We start from the raw sequence: 25,158 nt of genomic DNA, 5'->3' as shown, positions 1-25,158 counted from the left end.
ATGAGTAATGATGCTATTCTGCTGCTTCCTGCTTATTTTTAGATCTCGCATTTCCAGCTCATGTAAGTGCTTTTAAAGGTGATCACGAGGCTCTGCGACAGTTAGTGGAATCTGGAGTAATTAACATCAATGAACGAGATGATAAGGGATCCACCCCCATGCATAAAGGTAACCCCCATCTTCTCTGCAATATTAGTTGTGATAAAAGTCATTAGCATATTGGTGTTTTATTTCGGCAACTTTTATTTAAAAGCTCAAGTGATAGAACATAGAACATAGAACATTACAGCGCAGTACAGGCCTTTTGACCCTCAATGTTGCGCCTGTTGCTTGTTTTAGCCTTAGTTTAATTGCTCTTATTCTGTCACCTTTGCTCTTGAGTTGCCAGGTATCTTTCTGATACCGCCACTTGGTTCAAGTCCGAGTAATGATTAATAATCCAACACACCGTAAGAGTTAAATCAACGCTCATTTATTATATACAGCAATTAATACTTCTACATTAATTCTACTTCTAAGCTACCTCCTACAACTAACAGGCCAATACTTAACTTTGGAAATGGCCCACCAGGTCAGGGAAACGAATGGCCTTTCGTATGGGTTCTGAGCATGCGTGATTCAAAGCTGGTACAGATCGATAGTCAGGAGTGTCTATCTTGTAGCGATCGTTGGAGTAAGACTTACGATTCTAGCGGCTGTTGTAGAAGGTCAGCAGAAGGGTCTCCAAGGGTGCGGAGAGGAGACGAAGGGAAGAAGGGTCGATTTGAACTTGGCCCCTATTCTTATAGTCCCCAGGGGCTTCCCGCCTCTCGGGGCGGACCTTGTACCTGGTTCCAAGTGATTGGACTTGGTCCCAATCACTTGGTTCGATATTCTCCAATGCTGGAGCGATTCCTTGATCGAGGGGTGGTCGTTTACCTCTCTTTGTGTCAGCTCCTGCTGGCGCCGAAAAGTCTGGGTCGGCTTTGTGTTACTAATTTGTAGCATATTGTTCCCAGGATTGCTACTTTATATGCAGATGGCTGGGGTGTTGTTATGTTGATGGCTGCAGGTATCGATTCGGTCTGGCTTCCCCAGAGGCGAATACACTGTTTACCTGCAGCTGTCTGTTTGAGTCCTGTTGGCTGATTTTCCCATCAGCCTCTTCCGTTCACCATTTTAAATCGGGGTTTGGCCATTCTAATCGGGTGTTTGACATTTTACATGGCTACATTCCCTCCTTGTGATCCTAACGCGAAGCGTGAAGGATCACATCATAATTGTTATTTTCCGTTCCCTGACCGGGGGGACACCTCCTACATGGCCTCCGCACTGACCATAGCTATGCTCAAAAAATTTTCACTAACAATTCTAAGGGCGCTATGTCAGACAAGGACATGCATTACAAAACAACAAACTTGGAACCTCTAACTTATCCTTAATATACTACACTCGCTAAACATTCCATTATCCTACCTTCGTCAATCATACAACAAAAATCACAGTATTTCATACAGTCATTCCTGGCTTGGCAGTCAAGCTCAGGATCATACAACTTTTTTTTTTGTTCATGAAAAAGTTTTTGTACATCTCTTTATTTACAACAACAATAAACGCAAGTGAATGCACTTTATTATTTTATAATAGATCGCGGGGGTCGGGGGTCTGGTCGTAACCGAACATAGGGGATCTGATCCTATATACCGGGGTTCGAGCGCGGTAGGCTCTCCTTCTCCATTTTCGTAGGCGCATAGTCTGCACTACACAGCAGAGTATCACCAACGCTAGTAGTGTTTCGATCACATAGGACAGGGAGTACCAGGTTATGACACTGGCACACCAAGAAGATGTAGTGTCGCTGGTGACTGGTCTCTGGGTTCTGCGGGGCAGTGAAACATTAACAGCTGGGGGGTTTGAAGTCATGGGGTTCGCGGTCACACGCAACCAAATGTCCAAAAACAGTATGTTGATCACGATGAAGGAAGTCCTCATGGCTGTTCTTGGTCCTTTTCTTTCTTTGTGTTCTCTTTATTTTCTCCGGTCGTGGAGCTTCTGGAGTTCTGTAGAAACAAGCATAGTATCTGTAACTATCTTTGTTTAATATCTGGTATGCTAGTGTGTCTGTCCTTTGGTGCCAATTATTCCCTTTATAATTGGTCACTATGTGTGACTCCCTCGTTTTTTTTTCAAAAAACAAATTTTAGGACACGGCACACTTCCCAATCATGAACCAGTGCTGATTTACCATCCAAATGTTCCAGGATGTAAATAGCAGATGGCCGGCAACCTAAAGGTTCCCTAAACAAACAAACAACTTTTAAAATGAAAAACGTAAAATGAGGTGCGTATGGTCCGCGACGGGTAAGTGATGGATGGAGTCCCCGGGTAGGACGGCTACCAATGCCGTATCTCCCCTACCCGGGCGTTGTTGACCAGGGGGGGGGGGGGGGTCCCCAGGCGGGGGGGGGGGGGGTCCCCAGGCAGGGCGGGTCTCAAGCCGTTTCTCCACTGCCTGAGCAACCGACAAGAACGGGCAAAAATGTAGTCATCGTGGTGGGGCTGCCATAGTGGTTCTATCCTTCGAACCAGAAGGGCAGTTGAAATTAAATGAAAATCGCTTATTGTCACAAGTAGGCTTCAAATGAAGTTACTGTGAAAAGCCCCTAGTCGCCACATTCCGGCGCCTGTTCGGGGAGGCTGGTACGGGAATCGAACCGTGCTGCTGGCCTGCCTTGGTCTGCTTTCAAAGCCAGCGATTTAGCCTTACGATCAGACGTCAGATACCCGAACAAGTATCAGCTGAAAAGCTAGTTCCTCTGAACAAGCGTGTGGTCTGTTGACCAGTATTTGCAGATAAGCTAGTTCCGCTGAACAAGCGTGTGGCAACGGTGGGTCTCTGAGGGCAAGTCCTCAGAGGTTTCGGCCGAATGGGCGTGTGGCAGTGAGAAAATTCTCCTGTCGGACATACAACATTGAACAAACCTACAAACAATATAAACATTCTGCAGGTTCCATCAGAAAGGACAACACTTTTCCCAAGCGGTTCATTTTGAAACATCATCTGGACACCTCCGTTCTCGGTTGCGAACAGGGTCGCAAAGGGGTTGGCGGCTTGGGAGTCAGACCCAAGGTCGTCCTCTTCTCCCGGGTGCCAAACTCTGGAGTGGATTAGGGCTGAAAGGGCTGCGTGGTGTGAGTTGGGGTTGCTCTCGTCGTTGCGGACAAGTCTGTATGAGTTGTCACGGTGCCAGTAATTGGTGTCTAGTTGTGTGGGGACAAAATCGGGGTCGTCAGTGTGGTTCGGTGGTCGGTGGTGGGGTTTATTTAGAAAAGTGATCAGGATGGGATCACTTGGATCGTAGTCGGAGTCATTGGGTGTGAGTCCGGTTGCATGGGGATAGTAGGGAGGCGTGCTGTGGCTATTGTCTGAGTCACAGTCGCTGTCTCTGCTGCTGCAGTCTGTGGGCGTTCTGGGGTGGAGTGTATATTTCGGGGGTGGAGTCGAGGTCGAGTCCGTGGCTGGGCTGGACGTGGTGGGGGTTGGTAGGGTTACGTTGGCTGTGGGCGGGGTGTGGTGTGCTGCGTCAAGCAAGACGTGGTGTGCGTGGTTCGACTGTGTTTCAAAAACCGTCAGCTGGTTTATATGAAACCACGCAGTCTTACCATTGGGGTACTTTATTTTGTAAACGGATGGGCTTACTTTATCCGCAATGGAATACGGACCCGAGTATTTAGGTGACAGGAATGTGCTGGGGTTATATACGGAAAGCATCACTTGCTGGCCGATACCGTACTCCGTTGCATGCACTGTCTTGTCGAAACAAGCCTTGCTCTGTTCTTTCTGGTGCCCAATTTTACAGCGGCTGCTAACTGAGCCGTTTTAACATTTGCAACTAATTGCCCCACGGCTTTCTCGTGTGTGAGGGCCGTTACTTCGGGGCTGGTCAGGTCTAAACCTAGCAAGTATTCTGTCCCTTTCATGGGACGTCCGGTCATGAGAGTGTGTGGGGTGTAACCTGTGGATGTAGAAATAGTGTTACGCAAAAACATCAGGGCAAAAGGGAGGACTGAGTCCCAAGTGGTGTTGTTCTGCTGGACCATTTTTCTGAGGGTGGTTTTTAGGGTCCGATTCATGCGCTCCACGATACCACTCGACTGTGGGTGGTATGCAATGTGGAATTTTTGGGTGATGCCAAATATCGTGAGGATGTTTTGCACGACACGTCCCGTAAAATGAGAACCTTGGTCCGATTCAATACTGCGGGGGAGTCCCCATCTTGTAAAGATGTGGTGGGTTAGAATCATGGCTGTGGTTTTTGCAGTGTTTCTGCGGGCTGGAAATGCTTCCACCCATTTTGTAAATGTGTCTATGACCGCAAGTACATATTTATAGCCATTCCTGCAAGGGGGCAATGGACCTATAAAATCAATCTGGAGGTTAGTCCAGGGGCCATTAAAGGGTCGGGTGTGGCTGAGTTGGGCCTTTTTGGCATATCTGTCGGGGTTATTCTGATAAGACAATTTTCTATGTAATGGCTTACATCTTCCTTCAAATTTGGCCACCAACAAAGCTGCTTGAGATGGGCTGTAGTGGGATCGATTCCCTGATGTCCATGACCGTCATGGAACAAACAAATTAATTGGTTCCTGTCCTGTTCAGGAACCACATAAAGGGTGTCCTTTAACACCACACTGTCATGTATGGTCAGTGTATTTCTAAACCTCTCGTAGGAGGCGGGATACTTTCCTTTTACAATCTCCGAGAGATTGCTGTCCTACTTCTGGGCCTCTACTAGATCCTCGATTCTAGTCTGTGTGACCTGAACTGCACTCACTGGCGCGCTTTCGGGGGGTTTCCAAAACCACCCATGTCTGGAACCTGCCTTAGCCAGTGCGTCGGCTTTTACATTTCCAGGGGGGGAGGAACGATGGTGGCTGCGGACTTTTATGATCCCAAAAGTCCTGTTCTGGGCCTTTTCTAAAATATGACGGAGCAATGGGGCTGAGGGGAGGGGTTTCCCATCTGCGGAAACAAATTCTCTTGCTTCCCACAGGGGCAGAAATTCCGTGAGGCTGTTATAGACATAGAGGCTGTCCAAGTATATGTCTGCTGGGCTGGGGAAGGAATCTGGGTGCTCAACTATGTATGCAATGGCTGCAAGCTCTGCTGCCTGCGCGTCTAAGTGTCCGGGTAGTTTTAACGCTATTTCCTCAAGGGCGCTTCCCTGCGCGTCCTCGACATAGATCCCGCAACATGTTATGTGCTTCCCATCCAAGACTGTGGAAGATCCATCCACGTAAATCTTTATTGGCTCACACGTGTCCGTGTGCGGGGTCTCTGAGTTGAATTTCCTATCTTTCTGGGGGGTGTTTTAGCGATAAAGGGGCCTGTGTTATGGTGTGGAGAGATGATCTCACATTCATGAGGGGGGTTCCGGGGTATTGTAAATTGTCGGCTAAGTAGGTGTGTGTCTCTGTCCTTTTTACTGTGATGTCCCGTCCCTGCAAGAGAAGGGTCCATCTCGCTGCTCTTATTTGGCTTACTGTACCGTCCTTGAGTCGTCCGTCCAGTAAAAGTTGGGTGGGAGTGTGTTCGGTCAGACTTGTGATGGGGTTCAGTCCGGTAATATATGAAAAGTACTGGACTACCCAGAAAACTGCGAGCAGGTGCCTCTCACAGGCTGAAAATCCCTGCTCCACAGCATCTAAAAGTCGGGAGGCGTAAGCCACGGGTCTTAATTGTCGTGCCGTTCCTGGAGGAGCACGGCTGAAAGGGTGCAGTCTGTGGTCGCTTCCTGTATGGCGTAAGGGGAAAGCTGGTCTGGAACTTGTAGTGCGGGGGCTGCTATGAGTGCCTGTTTCAAAGAGTCCACAGCCATTCCCAGGTGGCTCCTTTCTTTAGGAGGTCTGAGAGGGGTGCTGCCTTGCTGGCGAAACCGTCAATGTGGTTTCGGCAGTAGCCAACCAGTCCTAAAAACGACCGGAGGGCTGAAATGTTCTGGGGAAGGGGCAATTTAGCAATCGAGTCAATTCTTTTATGCTCGATCTCACGTTTACCGTGCGTGATAATTGTTCCCAAATATACCACTTTTTCTTCCAAAATCTGGGCCTTTTTGTGGTTGACTTTACAACCAATTGAATGTAATAGTTCCAGGAGTTCGGACAGAAGCTCAATGTGCTCTTCCTTTGTGTCTGTCTGCAGTAGTAGGTCGTCTACATACTGTACCAGACATTCGGGGCGAGAGAATTTTGCTAATCCATTTGCCAGCTGTCGGTGGAAGATGGAGGAGGAGTTGTGGAATCCTTGTGGCAGGCATGTCCACGTGTACTGCTGTGATTTAAAGGTGAAGGCAAATTTGTACTGGGATGCCTTTGCCAATGGAATGGACCAGAATCATTACTGATGTCCAAAACCGTGAAGTAGCGGGAATTGAGTCCCTGCTTGAGCATGGTCTCGGGTCTTGTTGCTACTGTGGGGGCTGCTGCGGGGTGACTTTGTTGAGCTCCTGATAATCGATGGTCAGTCGCCATGATCCATCGGGCTTTCTCACTGGCCAAATCGGTGCATTATTAGTGGAGGCTACTGATCTAAGTACGCCCTGCTCTAATAAGCTGTCGATTACTTTTGAGATTTCTCCCTCTGCCTCGTGGGGAAACCTGTACTGTTTTGGGGGTCTAGGGTCAGGTCCTGTTACTTGTACGGAGCCAGTCATCCGTCCACAGTCGTGCTTGTGGGTCGCGAATGCTGCCCTGCTTTTTTGCAGGACTGCCCTAACCTGCTTGTCCGTACTGAGCGTGGTCGGGTTGAACCAAAATTTGCCTATGGTGCTAATTTTGTTCATATATTCGCCTATGTTGAGTGTTGCGGGGGCTCTAGCGGATTTTGCCATCTTCCAGACACACTGGTTGACTGGATCGAATGAAAGGTGGTGGGAATTCATGACGCCAATTCCCAGAATGTGTTCTGCTGTGTGGGGCAGGTCTACTAAAACTATGGGGTGCTTGATGGTGATGGTTCTGATTTGAATGGGTACAGGGGCTGTGATGTGTCCCTGCTGTGAGTGGCCTGTAAAGCCGCTGAGGGTGATAGTGGCTGTAGTGGGCCACGTGTCTTTTTGAAATAGGGTGGAGGAATTTATGGTGGTGCGGGACCCTCCTGTGTCCCAAAGAAATTCGATAGGCTGTCCCCGAATCTTCGCTGCGACTATGGGTCGTCCTGACCTATCCCAAAGGGGGTTGCAGACCCAACTGGGGGAGCCCGTACACCGTCAGTCCGTTCCGGTCAAGTCCATCTGATCCGAACGGGCGCTAACACTATGGATGGGCTCTGTCCATCTCTCCTACTTCCAGCTCCCCTTTGGCCAATGCAGCAGCAACCCTACCCCTCTCCCTCCCCCCGCTAGATCCACATCTAGCCCTTTTGCTCCCCCCATAACACTCCCGTAAGTCAGCTGACTCCTGCTGACCCTGGCCTCTCCCGCCATTCCATCGACCCCCTCCAGTGTGAGAATCCCCCCCTCCCCCTCCCTGGCAGTCAGTATGCGCTCCTCTCCAGCACCGCTCATCCCCCCCCCCCGGCCCCCACCGCCGTCCTTCCCCAGCGCGGGAAAAAGCCCGCGCTTTCCTGAGCCAGCCCCGCCCCCTCTGGCGCAGCTCCTTTTGCGGCCTTACCCCAATTCCCCATCCCTAGGCCTCCACTCCCCCTCTCCCCTCGTGGGGGTCTGCCCCTCCAACACCGACGCCCACAGTCTCCCCATCAAATCCCTTCACCCATCCCCATCCAGCACCCAAACCAGAGGTACATTCCCTAAACGTAATAAACACCATATACACAGTAAACATCCCCCCACAACAGACCCTCAGTTTGAGTCCAACTTTTCAGTTTGTATAAAGTTCCATGCCTCATCAGGCGTTTCGAAATAGTGGTGCCGATCCTGGAACGTGACCCAAAATCGCGCTGGCTGCAGCATCCCGAACTTCACCCCCTTCCGATGGAGCACCGCCTTAGCCCGATTGAAACCAGCTCTCTTCTTAGCCACCTCTGCACTCCAGTCCTGGTAGATTCGGATCTCCGTGTTCTCCCACCTGCTGCTCCGCTCTTTCTTGGCCCATCTCAGGACACACACTCTGTCCATAAAGCGGTGAAACCTCACCACTACCGCCCTTGGCGGCTCGTTGGCCTTGGGTCTCCTTGCTAGGACCCGGTGAGCCCCATCTAGCTCCAGAGGCCTCGGGAAGGCTCCCGCGCCCATCAATGAATTGAGCATCGTGCTCACATATGCCCCAGTATCAGGCCCCTCAACTCCTTCGGGGAGACCCAGAATCCGAAGGTTCTTCCTCCTCGACCTATTCTCCAGGTCCCCAAATCTTTCCACCCACCTCTTGTGCAGCGCCTCGTGTGCCTCCACCTTCACCGTCAGGCCCAAGATCTCGTCCTCGTTCTCCGAGGCTTTTTGCCACACCTCCCGGATCGCCGCCCCTTGGGCCTTCTGGGTCTCCACTAGCTTCATTGGTGCCAGCATTTCGGTTTTCAGCTCCTCAAAGCAGCGTCTAAGAAACCCCTTCTGCTCCTGCGACCACTGCGCCCATGCTGCTTGGTCTCCACCCGCCGCCATCTTGTTTCTTCTCCCTCTCACTTTTCACCACTCCACTCCTTGTCCAATCCATATAATGTCGGGGGGACCTTGCTGTCACCTTCCCACACTGGAAACCTTCGAACAATTTCCGTTGGGGCCCCACTAGGGAGCCCAAAAGTCCGTTCCCGGCGGGAGCTGCTGAACGTGCGACCTACCTAGGCATAGCCGCAACCGGAAGTCCACGACAGACATGCCTTAATAATAATAATATTTACTGTCACAAGTAGGCTTAAATTAACACTGCAATGACGTTACCATGATGAGTCCCTAGTTGCCACATTCCGGCGACTGTTCGGTATACAGAGGGGGAATTCAGAATGTCCAAATTATCTAGCAGCACGTGTTTCAGGACTTGTGGAGGAAACTGGAGCACTCGGAGGAAACCCACGCAGACATGGAGAGAAAGTGCAGACTCCGCACAGTTGTTAGGTGAATTGGACATTCTGAATTCTCCCTAAGTGTACTCGAACAGGGGCCGTAGTGTGGCGACTAGGTGATTTTTACAGTCACTTCATTGCAGTGTTAATGTAAGCCTACTTGTGACACTAATAAAGATTATTATTTTTATGATCACTCTTCCCTAGCGGCTCATTTATCATTAGATAATTAATTAATCCTATCTTATTACCATTTCTAAAATAGTCTGTTCCCTGGTTGGTTCCACAATGTATTATTCTAAGAAACTGTTCTGAGTACACTCTAGTAACTCATCACTCAAGCTACTTTGGCAAATTTTGATTTGGTCAATCTATATGAAGGTTAATATCACCCACAATTTTTGCAGTATCTTTCTCACAAGTCCCCCATTATTTATTTATTTACACTTTGTCATACAGAGTAGCCACTGTTAGAGGCCTACTCCCACCAGTGACTTATTTCCCACTATTTTGTATCTCCACCCAAACTGATTTTACATCTTGATCTTCTGATCCAAGATCATTTCTCACTACTGTACTGATCTCATAGTTAATTAACAGAACTACCCCACCTCCTTTCCCCTACTTCCTATTCTTTTAAAATGTCAATTACCCTGGAATATTTGGTTCCCAGTCTTGGTCATCTTATAACCAAATTACTGTAATAATTATCATAGCATTTATTTCTATTTGTGTCATCAATTAATCTATCTTGTTACACATGCTGTGTGCATTCCGATAAAGAGCCTTTAATTCTGTGTTTTACCATTTTTCGCTACTCTGACCTTATTTGCTGGTGCACTCTTATATGTCCACTCTATCCCTCCCTGTCACACACTGGCTGTTATTTATTTGATTTACCAAGACTTTGATCTCTGCACAATTCAAGTGTAGCCAGTGCCCCACTAATTGAAACTCATTTACTCACAGCAATCTTTCAGCCATGCATTAAACTTTTCAATTTTTTTTTTTTTAATAAACAATTTTATTGAGGTATTTTTGGCATATAAAACCGCAACATTATACCGTAGTGTACAAAAAGCAAATAAGACATAATGTAAGCATCGGCACCCCTCTCGCAAGAACCTGCCTGAGCAACCCCCTATTCTACGCTACCCTAACCCCTCCCCCACTCCCCTGCTGATGATTGATTCTCCGCGAAGAAGTCAACGAATGGCTGCCACCTTCGGGCGAACCCTGACAGCGATCCTCTCAAGGCAAACTTAATTTTCGCCAGCCCGAGAAAGCGCGCCATGTCCAAAAGTCATACTTCAGAATTCGGGGGCTTTGAGTCCCTCCATGCCAACAGTATTCGTCGCCGGGCTACCAGGGAAGCAAAGGCCAAGACTTCGGCCTCTTTCTCCTTCTGGACTCCCGGGTCCTCCGAAACCCCAAAACGTGCCACCTCAGGACTCATTGTCACCCTAGTTTTCAATACCCGGGACATGCCCAGAACATGTGTACATGATTTGCTGGTCCTCCGGCACATCTAGCACATTTGTCCTCCAGCCCAAAGAATTTGCTCATCCGGGCCACCGTCATGTGGGCCCGATGTACGACCTTGAACTGGGTCAGACTGAGCCTGGCGCATGTTGCAGTCGTGTTTACTCTACTCAAAGCGTCTGCCCATATGCCGTCCTCTATCTCCCCCCCGAGCTCCTCCTCCCACTTAAGATTCAGTTCTTCGGTCTGTGCCTCCTCTGCTCCCATTAGTTCTTTATAAATGTCGGAGACTCTCCCCTCTCCTCTGGAAACTATCCTGTCCTGGATCCCCCTTGGTGGGAGGCGTGGGAAGGATGGTACCAATCTGCATACAAAATCCCACACCTGCAAGTATCTGAAATCATTCCCTCCCGCCAGCCCGAACTTCTCCTCCAACACCCTCATGCTCGGGAAGCTCCCTTCCAAGAACAGATCGCCCATCCTCGCAATCCCCGCCCTCTGCCATAATTGGAACCCACCGTCCATATTCCCCGTGGTTATCGCAGATTGGGGACCAAACCAATGCTCTCACTTCCCCTATATGCCTCCTCCACTGGCCCCAGATCCGTGGAGCCACCAGCACTATAGGGCTGGTGGAGTATCGTGCCGGCGGGAGCGGCAGAGCCACCGTAACCAAGGCTGCCACACTGGTGCCCCGGCACGAAGAAGCCTCCATCCGCTCCCAAACCGACCCCGTACCCACCATCCATTTCGTTACCATGGCTATGTTAGCTGCCCAGTAGTAGTTGCTAAAGTTCGGCAAAGCCAGCCCCCTATCCCCTCGGTTCCTCTCAAGCATCGCCTTCCTCACCCGTGGGGACGTCCCTGCCCAAACAAATACCCAGGATAATTTTATCGAGCCTCTTAAAGAAGGACCGCGGGATGAAGATGGGGAGACACGGAAATATGAACAAGAATCTCAGAAGAATCGACATCTTCACCCTCTGCACTCTCTCCGCCAATGACAGCGGGAGCGCATCCCATTTCCGGAACTCATCCCTCACTTGCTCCACCAACCAGGACAAGTTTAGCTTATGCAACATATCCCAGTCTCACGCTACTTGTATCCCTAAATATCTAAAGCTTTCCCCTACCAACCTGAACGGCAGTCCCCTCAGCCTACTCTCCTGACCTCTCGCCTGCACTACCCACATCTCGCTCTTTGTCATGTTCAATTTATATCCTGAGAACCGATCAAATTCCCTCAGGGTTTCCATGATTCTGTCCATCCCCGCCATTGGGTCTGATACGTACAACAGCAGGTCATCCGCGTATAACGAGACTTTATGTTCCACTCCGCCCTGGACCAGCCCTTTCCAGTCCCTTGAAGCCCTCAGAGCAATTGCCAGCGGCTCTATAGCCAGCGCAAACAGCAGTGGGGAGAGGGGGCATCTCTGTCTAGTCCCGGGGTGCAGTCTGAAGTAGTCAGATGTCGTCCTGTTCATCCTCACACTAGCCTCCGGGGCCTGATATAGCAGCCTAACCCAGTCAATGAATCCTACCCCGAACCCAAAACGTCCCAGCACCTCCCATAAATAGTCCCCCTCAACCCGGTCGAAAGCATTTTCTGCATCCATTGCTACCACTACCTCTGCCTCCCTGCTCTCCGCAATCACGTCCGGTACACAGTCCTCAATTCTAGATGCCAAGATCTTGGCTAGTAACTTAGCGTCTGCGTTAATCAAAGAGATCGGCCTATAGGACCCACATGCCTCCAGGTCTTTATCCCGTTTCAGTATAAGCGAGATAGTGGCCTGCGACATCGTTGGGGGTAAGATCTGTCTGCTTCTTGCCTCGTTGAACACTCTGACCAGCACCGGCCCCACTATCTCAGATAACTTTTTATAAAACTCCATCGGGTATCCATCCAGCCCCAGGGCTTTACCCGACTGCATGACCTTCAGGCCCCCCAGTACCTCTTCGGTCCTGGTCGGAGCCCCCAGCCCGTCTATCAACCCCTTACCTACTCTTGGGAAGGTCAGTCCGTCCAAAAAGTGCCTCATCCCCTCCGGTCCTGTGGGGGGTTCCGAGGTGTACAGCTTGCTATAGAAGTCCCTAAACACCTTGTTCAGTCCTACCGGGTCCCCCACCAGGTTTCCCTCCCCTTCAACTAAACTTTCCCATTTCCCTAGCCGCTTCCCTCTTTCTTAGTTGTTGTGCAAACATTCTGCTGGCCTTCTCCCCATGCTCGTATATTGCGCCCTTTGCCCTTCTAAGCTGCTCTACGGCCTTCCCTGTAGACAACACCCCAAACTCGGTTTGCAGCCTCTGTTGTTTCCTAAGTAACTCTGGCCTGAGGGACTCCGCATAGCTCCTGTCCGTCCGTAAAATTTCCTTAACCAGTCGGTCCGTTTCTGCCCTGCCTGTCCTGTCCCTATGTGCTCGGATTGAGATCAGCTCCCCTCTCACCACTGCCTTCAGCGCCTCCCAGAGCACTGCTGCTGAGACTTCTCCGGTATCATTTACCTGCAGGTAATTATGCATTTCCTCAGCCTCTCACACACCGCCTCGTCCACCAGCAGCCCAACTTCCAGCCTCCATTGTGGGCGCTGAAAGCTATCTTTGCAAATCTGCAGATCAACCCAGTGCGGAGCATGGTCCGAGCTGGTAATTGCCGAATATTCTGCACCCGTCATCCCTGTCAGTAAGTCCCTGCTTATGATAAAGAAATCGATTCGGGAATACACCTTGTGGACATGAGGATAGAACAAAAACTCCTTTGCCGAAGGCCGACTAAATCCCCATGGGTCATCACCCCCAATTTGCTTCATGAACCCTCTCAGTTCCTTTGCCATCGCTGGCACCCTACCCGTTTTTGAACACGACCGGTTCAGGCCAGGATTAAGAACTGTGTTAAAGTCCCCACCCACGATCGGTTTGCGTGAGTCAAAGTCCGGGATCTTCCCCAGCAACCTCTTAACAAAATCTACATCATCCCAATTAGGGGCATATACGTTGACCAGGACTACTCTCACCCCCTCGAGCTTACCCCTGACCATAACAAATCTGCCACCCCCGTCCGCAACTGTGCCCTCCACCTCAAATTGGACCTGCGTGTTGATTAAGATCGCATCCCCCCTGGTCTTAGTGTCGAGCCCCGAATGAAGACCTGACTAATCCAGCCCTTCCTTAATCTGACCTGGTCAGCCACTTTCAGATGAGTCTCCTGTAATATGACTACGTCTGCCTTCAAAACCCGTAAATGCGCGAACACAGGCGCCCTCTTGACTGGCCCGTTTAGCCCTCCAACATTCCAGGTGATCAGCCTGGTCGGGGGGCACCTCACCCCCCCCCCCTTTTGCTGATCAGCCATCTCCTTTCTTTGGCCAGCCCCCAAGCCATGTGTCGTGCTTCCTCTGGCCCGCCTCCTGGCCGCCTCCACCCCTGACCTTACTGTTACCATGCCCAATTTCCAACATCGGCAGCAAACCCACTCCCCCCAAGCAACATCACCCTATAACCTAACCCCTGACATAAACCAGCTAAATGAACACCCCCCACCTGGCTTCCGTTGACTAGCCCACCCAGCTAGCCTGGTGGCTCCCAACTCCGGCGCCAGCGAGTCTCCCACCTATTGTTCCCTAGCTCCCCTCCCCCCGGCCCATCCACACCACTTCCCCAAATCAGCCCTGCTTGAACAAATACTCTAAACAGGACAGAGACAGCCCCAACAATAGTGCAATTTAAGTCATACAAAACAAAATAGCAGGCACTGTCAACCATTCCTATCTGAACGCAGAAAGAGATCGCAAAAATTCCCCAAAAAACACCCCCCATATCCGAACCATTCTAACTATTCTCTTTTTCTAACAAAACTCGAACACAAAAGCGGAAAAGAGACATGAAGAGAAAAAAGACAAAAAACACATAAAAACCAAGATACAAAAGCATGAAAAAATAAGCAGGCATCTCCCAGAAACAAGAGAGAAAGAATTAAAAGTTCCAACATGAGTCCAAGAGTCCTCAGCTTGGGACCAGCCCTTGCCTCTTTGCAAAGTCCATCGCCTCCCCGGGTTCCTCAAAATAATGGTGCTGGCCCTCATGCGTAACCCACATGTGGCAGATATGTTCCAGAAGCTACTGGGGAATGAGGTGTTCCCTCGCCCGCCGGAGGGCCCGCTTGTTGATTAAGATCGCATCCCCTCTGCTCTTAGTGCTCTTGGCCCATTGAAGAACCCACTCCTTATCCAGGAACCGGACCAGCATCACTCGTGAGGGACCCCCTCGCCGCGGCTGCCTCACCTGCGCTCTATGTGCCCTGTCCACCTCCGGCGGGCGAGGGAACACCTCATTCCCCAGTAGCTTCTGGAACATATCTGCCACATACGCAGCAGCATCCAGCCCCTTGGCCCCCTCCGGGAGGTCAACAATTCTTAAATTCTGCCGCCGAGATCTGTTCTCCAGGTCCTCCAGCTTTTCCAGGAGCATTTTTTGTTGGTCTCTCAACCTTCGAATCTCCATGTCCGCTACCGTTTCAAAGTCCGCCTGCTCCTCCACCGTCTTCTCTAGCTCCTGGATCTTCTCAGCCTGGGCATCCAGCCTTTTCTCCTTTCGGTCAAACGATTTCTGGAGCGGTTCCACACGATCACTTTTCAGTGCTAGGAAGTTCTCCTGCATAACCTGCAACAGGTGCTCCATTGTCGGCTGAGCTGGCGGTGCCCAGGTCTGGACATTGGCCATATTGGTTTCACTCACAGCCTCCCCTTTGCCCTTGCTTGTCCACTTCTTCAGCTATTTACGATCCTTCCTACTACATAGTTCCATACACCTCTGTATGGATTCAGTGCCTGAGTGCTATTACTTTCCAATCCAGTGCTTAAAAGCGCAAAAAGGTCAGGGGAAAAGGTCCAAAAATCCCACTGGAGCGGGAGCCAAGTGTGCGACTTACTCCTTCATAGCCGCTACCGGAAGATAAACGTTTCAATTTTATTGACTCTGCGTCAATTTGCTTATGGCTCAAGAGTAATCGTGGGAGGGTGGAGACTAACAAGTAGTCACATCATTTATGAAGCCAGGGTTTGGTGGGCGGTGGGTGGACAACTCTGGCAATAGTCGCAAAAACTTTCTCTGTGGTACCCAGAGAAAAATTCTGTTTACCTGAGCTTTATGAAGATCGGTTTTACACACCAAACTGGTCCTCCATCAGGTGAATGTTAGGGTTAATGTGCCCCTCTCAATCGGCAGTTAATGATTTGTATATATTGTCAGGCGTCTCAACTGCTTGAAGAAAGTAGCAGTGTTAAAATAGTTGCTAGGCAACAATCAAGCAGTAAAGTACTTCTCGCATTTTAGCTCCTGTTCCACCAGACATTTGCTTTAAAGAGTCCACTTCCACAGGTTGTCAGCCTTGACTTGCAATACAATTGGTTCGAACGCCACTAATAAAATTCAAAATAGTTGCTGTAAAATAGGGCAAGTGGTAAACATTGGTACTGTGGACATAAATGGTATGTTAGCTTTTCTTAATGGCAAGATTGGATTATATAAGGGTGTCGCAGTGGTTAGCACTGCTGCCTCACGGCACCGAGGTCCCGGGTTCGATTCTGGCCCTGGGTCACTGTCTGTGTGGAGTTTGCACATTCTCCCCCTGTCTGCGTGGGTCTCATCCCCACAACCCAAAAATGTGCAGGGTAGGTGGATTGGCCAAGCTAAATTGCCCCTGAATTGGAAAAATTAAAAAAGATTGGATTATACGTGACTTATGTTCGTATGTATAATTCTCAGCTGCTGGACAAGGACACATTGGCTGCCTGCAATGGCTCATAGAAATGGGAGCAGACCATCACATCAGAAATGATGCTGGAGAGACACCAAAAGACGTGGCTAAGAGGTAATCAACATTAGCTGTTGAGGCTGTAATGCCATTAGCATTGAATGATCTTCTAACTTCGTCTACAATGATGAGCCAAGCTTTCAACTTGAGAGACCATATAGAAACATAGAAAATAGAAGTAGGAGGAGGCCATTCGGCCCTTCGAGCCTGCTCAGCCATTCATTATGATCATGGCTGATCATCAAGCTCAGTACCCTGATCCCACATTACCCCCCCCCCGCCCCCATATCCCTTGATCCCTTTAGCCCCAAGAGCTATATCTAATTCCTTCTTGAAATTATACAAAGTTTTGGCCTCAACTACATTTTGTGGTGGTGAACTCCACAGGTTCCCCACTCTCTGGGTGAAGAAATTTCTCCTCACCTCAATCCTAAAAGGTTTATCCCTTATCCTCAAACTATGGCCCCTCGTTCTGGACTCCCCCACCATCAGGAACATTCTTTCCGAATCTATCCTGTTTAATCCTGTTCGAATTTGTAAGTTTCTATGAGATCCCCTTTCACTCTTCTAAACTCCAATGAATATAATCCTAACAAATTTAGTCTCTCCTCATATGACAGTCCCGCCATTCCAAGAATTAGCCTGGTAAACCATCGCTACACTCCCTCCATAGCAAGAACATCCTTCCTCAGGTAAGGACACCAAAACCACACACAATACTCCAGGTGTGGCCTCACCAGTGCCCTATACGATTGAAGTAAAACATCCCTATTCCTATACTCAAATCCTCTCGTTATGAAGGCCAACATACCATTTGCCTTCTTTGTTGCCTGCTGTACCCGCGTGCTTACTTTCAGCGGCTGATGCACGAGAACACCAAGGTCTCAGTGAGTGTCCACCTCTCAATTTACACTCATTCAAATAATAATTTGCCTTACTATCTTTGCAACCGAAGCAGATAATCCCACATTTATCCACATTATACTGCATCTGCCAAGCATGTGCCCACTCACTCAGCCAGTCCAAATCCCGCCAAAGCATTTCTGCATCCTCCTCACAGCTCACCCTCCCACCCAACTTCGTATCATCTGCAAATTTGGAGATAATACATTTAGTTCACTCATCTGAATCATTATATAATGTGAACAGTTGGGATCCTAGCACAGATCCCTGAGGTACCCCACTAGCCACGGCCTGCAAATCAGAATTCAATCCTGTCATTCCAACTTTTTGCTTCCTGTCTGCTAACCAGCTTTATATCCATCTCCAGACACTACCCCTAATCCCATGTGCTATAATTTTACATATTAATCTGCCTTCTGAAAGTCTAAATAAACCACATCGACCGGTTCTCCCTGGTCAACTCTACTAGTTAAGGGGCTGGTTTAGCACAGTGGGCTAAAAGCTGGCTTGAAATGCAGAACAAGGCCAGCAGCGTGTGTTCAATTCCTGTACTGGCCTCCCCGAACGGGCACCGGAATGTGGCGACTCGGGATTTTTCACAGTAACTTCATTGAAGCCTTCTTGTGACAATAAGCGATTATTATTATTACATCTTCAAAGAATTCTAGTAAATTTGTCAAGCATAATTTTCCTTTCGTAAATCATGCTGACTTTGATTACACTACTGCTTTCCAAAAGCTGTGATATTAACTCCAGCAACTTCCCTACTACCTACGTCTGGCTCACTGGTCGATTGTTCCCTGTTTTCTCTCTACCTCCCTCTTTGAATAGCGGGGTTACATTCAGTGTTATTATCAGATACAGGCCCTTGATTTCTTCTGCCTATCACTTTTCTTACTCTCCTTTCTATCATTTTCTCTTGTTCTTGATTCCTCCTGCTCTAACGCCTTACAAAACTTCCCATTCCCCTGCCATATTAGTTTAAACCCTCCCCAACTGCTCTCGCAAGTAGCCCCCAAGGAAATCAGTCCCGGTCTTGCCCAGGTTTAACCCGTCCAGTTTGTACTGGTCCCATTGCCCCAGGAATCTGAAACCCTCGCCCTCACACCATCTCTTCAGCCACATATTCATCCAATACATCCTACTACTTCTACTCTGACTAGCATATGGCACTGGTAGTAATCTTGAGGTCACTGTCTTTGAGGTCCGACTTCTCAACTTTCTTCCTAACTCCCTATATTCTGATTTCAGGACCTCATTCCTTTTTTACCTATGACGTTAGTACCGATGTGCACCACAAACACTGGCTGTTCACAGCTTCCAGGATGTCCTGTAACCGCTGCGAGACATCCTTGACTCTAGAACCGGGAGGCAACATGCCATCCTGGAGTCTCATTTGCCACCACAGAAATGCCTATCTATTCCCCTTACAATCGAATCCCCTTTAACTATTGCATTCCCACACTTTTTACTCCTCCCCTCTGCAGCAGAACCAACCATGGTGCAACAAATTTGGCTGTTGCTGCTTCCCTCTGAGAGGTCATTCCGCTCAACAGTATCCAAAACGGTATATCTGTTTTGCAGGGGAATGGCCATTCCTGCACTGCCTTCCTAGATCTCTTGCTCTGTCTTGGTGGTCACACATTCCCTTCCTGCCTGTGGAGTCTGAGCTTGTGGTGTGACCACCTCTCTATATGTGCTATCGACTAAACTATCCGCCTCACAGATACTCCAGTGTCCCCAGCCGCCATTCCAGCTCCGAACTGTATCTAGAGATGCTTCCTGCACACATACTGGTCCCGGGCACTGGAAATGTTCCTGGCCTCCCACATTCAGCAAGAGGAAGAAACCAAGGCTTTTGAGTTCTCCTGCCATGAATTACCTTATTAAATTAAAGCTTTGGAAGATGTTTGATATTAGATGAAATCCAATTCTCTATGGCCCTTCTTTGCTTGTCCTTGATACTACCAGTCCCTTCCAGATTATAAACCACAAAACTTATTTTCAAACTATAATTGAAAGTTGTAAAGACTTACCGACCTTGCCCACTACTTACCAATCGGCCCTCTCCCTTGTTGCCTCAGCTGCAGCAGGGCAAGATCCCTCTCTGAAGATTTAAAAGTTACAAAGCAAGGAGAAAAAGCAAAGAGCAGCTCTTCCCGTTCTGCATCGAGACCCCACTCTGCTTCAAATTCCCAAGTTTAAAGCTCACTCTGGCCTCACTCCAGATGTGGCCTCTCTCACTGCTCGTGTGCAAAGCTCACTGAGTACCATGTGATACTGTGAGTACCTTGTATCATGTCCAGGAATATGAGAATCTTAAGACTTTCCTTAGTCTCTACCAAATATTTCATTTTAGGTTATTTTAATAATTTCAATAATTTGCATTTCAGAGTGCGCTGGAAAAAGAATTTTTTAGAAAATGTCAGATACCTTTTTCAAAAACTGAGAAATAGGAGATGGTGATCTTTTACAATTACAATGGTTGGGTAATTTGTGCAGATCAATGAAAGATCAAAGCTCTTGCAGTAACTTCATAGAATTCCAGAAATTGAGTATGTGTTGAATATTTTACTATGGTTCAAATTTCAAAGAAAGTGTGGTATACTCCTAAAATACTTTATTGGTTGCAGTTACACTGTAAGAATAACTTTGAACAAAATGACAGGGAATGAATAGTATACAAATGTTTTTGTTTTCTCAGACTACTTGTATTAAACTTGAGTTCTATTGACTGTTTCTGTTTATCATCTTAGACAGAGGCTGTTATGTTCCTGAAAGTTAATGAAAATCTGTTGTTCAATAAAAGTCATCACTTGTACAAAATGTCTATTGCTGGAGTTGACATAATACTACAAGAGTAAAATCTTGAAAAAACAGAATTGGAGATTTCACTTCAGGCCATATGTTTGTATAGACCAGATCCAACACAAACTGACCCTTGTATTACCACAATACAGATTTTCCCAGTTGGCAGCTGTTAATCTGCTGGGAGGAAGTATAGAGGACGATTCTGATGAAGAGCTGAATAGAGACAATCCCAGTTTCTTTGACCAACATGGTACAGAAGGAAGCACAGATAATCAGGACAACATGAACCTGAGTATTGGTCAGAAGAGGGACGCAAGGAGTAAGTTGATATTCTTTGTGTGCTCTACATTAAATGATATGTAATCCTGCAGAGTACATTGGAATACTAACAGGTTGAGCTCCTTCCATTCAGGATGTGCCAATTAATCTCACTTTATTCTGAAGTGGGCTGCAGGGATTGACTATGGCTGTCATTACATTTAAATGCTGTCCAGGGAGAAAAATGCAAAATGTGTAAGTAATCACTTTGTAACATAGACACAACTCCTTTATTTATTTTTATTTTTTGCATGAGTTGTGTTCCCCTCTTCTGTCTTCTCTCACCCTCCCTCTGGTTTCAAGTCCTGTAATGGGACCTGATGTTTTTGCCTTTCTAAGTACCCACCATAACTTTCAAATCTCCACTGTTATAGGAGAGGCGTTTTCAGAACCCCAAAATGTATCATGGAGTTCAACCAACCTCTCCCTTTAATGGATTTGTTGCTTTTCCGAGCACGCGGCTTTTTCCCTAGGTGTGGGATTACAATTATGGACACGTGGGTTTTTAAACACAAAACACTGTTTATTCCATGAACTCAACTTAACATCTTAAATAAACATTGGATCTCTTAACACCCCTTACTTCAAAGATAACTCAGAAAATATTGCAACAGTAAATAACTCCTTAAAATGTTCCTTCAAACTTCCAAGAGACTTAACAACTTTAAATAGTATCACATCAGGTTAAATGATATATATATTTTCTGTTTTATGGCAGAGATATATTATCTTGGGTGACTTCAGCTCCCGCACCTTGCTTTCTTCATGCAGCTCTCTGGAAACCCATAGACATGCCCACGCTGCTTTCGCAAACCTGGCTTTCTCCCTTCAAGTAGATCACAGCAAACCAGAACTTCTCAAGCTGCTGTCTCAAACTGGCTTTCTATTTTCAAACTGCTCTCAGCAAAACCAGCCAGGCACTTTTAAACTGCAAAACCAAAACTTCAAAATGGCTGAACTGAGCTGAGCTCCACCCACTCTATGACATCACTGTTTTCTTAAAGGTATATTGCTTAAACATCCAGTTCTTAAAGGTACCCTCACGTGACACCTCCCCCCAAGAAAAATAAATAAACCATCAACTTCAAGATGGTTTCATTTTTCACTTTTGCATCATCCACTAAGAAATGTACACAGTAAATATACCTTTCCGTTTTAAAAAAAAACAACACATGCAAACAGGTATAATAATATAGTCCATTTTTCTTTGTTCTTCTTCCTCAAACCAAAATCCTTCTCGATTGACAGTCTCTTTGAACAAAGTCTCTGCACGATCCATCCATTCATCCACTCCTCGACAATTCTCTTTAGAATCAGATACTTTAGTTCAATCTGACCACAGAGTCCCTTGCAATTCTCCAATACAGGAACATTGGTTACCACAGCTTTCAGGCAGTCAAATGCTTGTTGAAAGTCCGCTGTCCATTGAAATTTTTTTAGGTTTCTTTAGCAAGTCCATCAGTGGAGTAATCACACCACAAAACCTTTGCACAACTGTTTGATCAAATCCACTCATGCTAAGAAATCACATTATTTCCCTTTGTCTTGAGGGTATCGGAAACTCCGCAAGGAAAGTGATTTGGGCTTCTCCAAATTCACTTCCGGCTAGGTTCATCACCAAACCCGCCTCCTGAAGTCGATTGAAGGAGTCCATACGATGTTTTAAATGTTCTTTCCATGTCGGGAAGTTGGAAATAAAAGTAGATTGTCCCACTTTCTCAATGCAATCCCTCACACGTGGAATAGGATAAGAGTTCGTTCTTGTAACTACATTCACCTTTCGATAGTCCACACACAACCGTTGGGTACCATCTGGTATAGGTACCATCACTATGGGTGAGCTCCATTGGCTGCAACCCACTTCAATTATGCCATTCTTCAGCATACTCTCAATCTCTCTGTTAACCTGTGCCAATTTTAAAGGGTTAAGTCTATATGGATGTTGTTTGATAGGAACAGCATTTCCCACATCTACATCAGATATAGCCATTTTAGTACTTCCCAATTTATCTCTACAAACTTGCCCATGTGATATCAATAACTCTTTCAGGTCAGTTCGTTTTTCCTCTGGAAGGTAACTTAACAATTCATCCCAATTTTTAAGAACATCCTCATTTTCCAATTTAATTTGAGATATGTCAAATTCACAGTCATCTGGATTTGGTTCGTCACTTTGAGCTAGAATCATTAAAACCTCCTTTTTCTCTCCTTCCCTTTCAAAGTACCTTTTAAGCATATTCACATGACACACTCGGTGAGTCTTCCTTCTATCTGGTGTTTTTACCACATAATTCACCTCACTTAATTTTCCTTCAATCTGATACGGTCCACAAAACCTAGCTTTTAAAGGCTCCCCTACCATTGGTAACAACACTAAAACTTTATCCCCACTGGCGAAACTACGAACTTTGGATTTCTTGTCCGCTACCCGTTTCATCACATTTTGTGCAACTTTCAAATGTTGTCTAGCCAATTCACCTGCTCTATTTAATCATTCCCTAAAATTTGACCCGTAATCCAATAGTGTAATTTCCGATTTCTCACCCACCAATTTCTCCTTAATTAATTTAAGTGGTCCTCTTACCTCATGACCAAAAATTAGTTCAAAAGGACTAAATTTGATAGACTCATTAGGTGCATCCCTAATTGCAAACAATATGAATGGAATTCCTTTATCCCAATCCTCTGGATAATCTTGACAATACACCCTCAACATTGTCTTTAATATCTGATGCCACCTTTCTAACGCTCCCTGCGCTTCTGGATGGTACGCAGTTGATTTAAATTGTTTTAATCCTAAGCTACCCATAACTTCTTTGAATAACTTTGAAGTAAAATTTGTTCCTTGATCCGATTGAATTTCTGTGGGTAGTCCATATCTAGTAAAGAATTTAAGTAACTCCGCCACAATCCTTTTAGCTGTAATATTACGTACTGGAATGGCCTCTGGAAACCTAGTAGACACATCCATTACAGTCAAAAGATATTGATTCCCACTTTTTGTTTCAGGAAGCGGTCCTACACAATCGATTAAGTCCCTTGTAAAAGGTTCCTCAAATGCTGGAATGGGTATTAAGGACACTGGTTTTATCACTACTTGAGGTTTCCCCATCACTTGACATGTGTGACATGATTGACAAAATTTAACTACATCTTTATGTAGTCCAGGCCAATAAAAATGTTTTTGGATTTTAGCTTCCTTCCTTATTCCCAAATGACCTCCCACTGGTACCTCATGTGCAACTCGCAACACCCCCTTTCTATACCCTATCGGCAATATTACTTGATGAACTTCTGCCCACTTTTCATCCGCCTGCATATGTACAGGTCTCCATTTTCTCATCCAGACATCATATTTACGGTAATAACACTCTGGGATACTCTCAGATTCCTCTTCCGTATATGCTTTCTGATATATCCGTTTTATTTCTACATCTTTCTGTTGTAACTCCGCCAATTTTCCGGAACTAAAAATATCTGCCTCATCCTCCACCTGTTCATGTTCTTTTTCAACCATCTGATCAAAAATCGTTTCTGATAATTGCACTTCAACTTCATCTTCACTCTTTGATTTCTCCTCTTGTCTTAACCTGTGACTTTGCGACCTTGTTACTACACAATCCGGAAAAATCCCAGGATATTCGTCCTTCAACACTTCAGTTGACTGATTTTCCACTGGTTTATCAACCACAGTAGGCATCACTCCCACCTGCGATCCAGCTATATCATTACCCAAGATAAACTGTATTCCTGGACATGATAGTTTATCTATTACTCCTACTGCCACTTCACCACTCTTCACTGGACTTTCCAACCTTACCTTATATAATGGAACACTACTCCTCTCACCCTGAATTCCACATATCACCACCTTTTAGTTTAGTTTAGTTTAGGTCAAAGATAAAGGGGTTTTGTTACTTGTGTATTGTTAAAAATTTCTGTATTGTTATTGTTGCGTTTGCTTTGTAAGAGGGGAAAAATTGTTGTTTGGGAAAAAAAATTCAATAAAACATATTTTAAAAAAAAAAACAATTACTTCTTGAACAGGCTGTACAATTGTTTGCACCTCCTTCACTTCCCTTGTGCTTTCCTTTACCACTCTAACAAACCCCACTGTCTTATCCTGTTTTACCACATCAGCCTTTCCAGTGCTTTTCTTCAACCACCAACACTGTGACTTTACATGGCCTAGTTTATTACAGTGAAAACATCAGAAACTTTTCATTTCTTTTCCACCCTCCTGGACTTCTTTTTTAATCTGAGGTACACTCTCTTTATTGTCTCCCATCAGTTCACCTTTCCCTTTACCACTTGAGTATTTCTCATGTCCCCAGTTTCTATCCCTCACCGGCTGAAACTGATGTCGGAAACCAATCTTTGATTTATGAACTAATTCATATTCATCTGCCATTTCCGCTGCTAATCTCGCAGTTTTAACCCTCTGTTCTTCCACCTGAGTTCTCACTACATCAGGAATTGAATTTTTAAACTCCTCCAAAAGTATAATTTCTCTGAGAGCTTCATATGTTTAGTCTATTTTCAAAGCCCTTATCCACCTATCAAAATTACTCTGTTTGAGCCTTTCAAACTCCATGTATGTTTGACCAAATTCATTCCTTAAATTTCTAAACCTTTGTCTGTAAGCTTTAGGTACTAGCTCATACGCACTTAAGATGGATTTCTTCACCTCCTCATACGTTCCAGATACCTTCTCCGGTAGTGATGCAAACACTTCACTAGCTCTACCTCCCAGCTTTATTTGAATCAGTAACACCCACATGTCCTGTGGCAATTTAATTTGTTTAGCTACCTTCTCAAATGAAATGAAAAAGGGTTCCAC

General features: G+C 46.6%; 1 protein-coding gene across 3 annotated transcripts in view; it reads left to right on the top strand.

Annotated features, from left to right (window-relative positions):
* LOC140391734 (ankyrin repeat domain-containing protein 42-like) overlaps positions 1-25,158 on the top strand; it is an 82,509-nt gene that overhangs the window by 44,809 nt on the left and 12,542 nt on the right. For all 3 annotated transcript variants that reach the window (XM_072476537.1, XM_072476538.1, XM_072476539.1), the window contains 3 exons: positions 43-168; positions 16,238-16,343; positions 20,150-20,319. In XM_072476537.1, the coding sequence (XP_072332638.1) occupies positions 43-168; positions 16,238-16,343; positions 20,150-20,319 (402 nt within the window). The remainder of the gene's footprint in view (positions 1-42; positions 169-16,237; positions 16,344-20,149; positions 20,320-25,158) is intronic.

Source organism: Scyliorhinus torazame, chromosome 15 (assembly GCF_047496885.1).
Source record: "Scyliorhinus torazame isolate Kashiwa2021f chromosome 15, sScyTor2.1, whole genome shotgun sequence".
Classification (NCBI taxonomy): Eukaryota; Metazoa; Chordata; class Chondrichthyes; order Carcharhiniformes; family Scyliorhinidae; genus Scyliorhinus; species Scyliorhinus torazame.
This window is presented reverse-complemented; position numbering and strand designations above follow the sequence as displayed.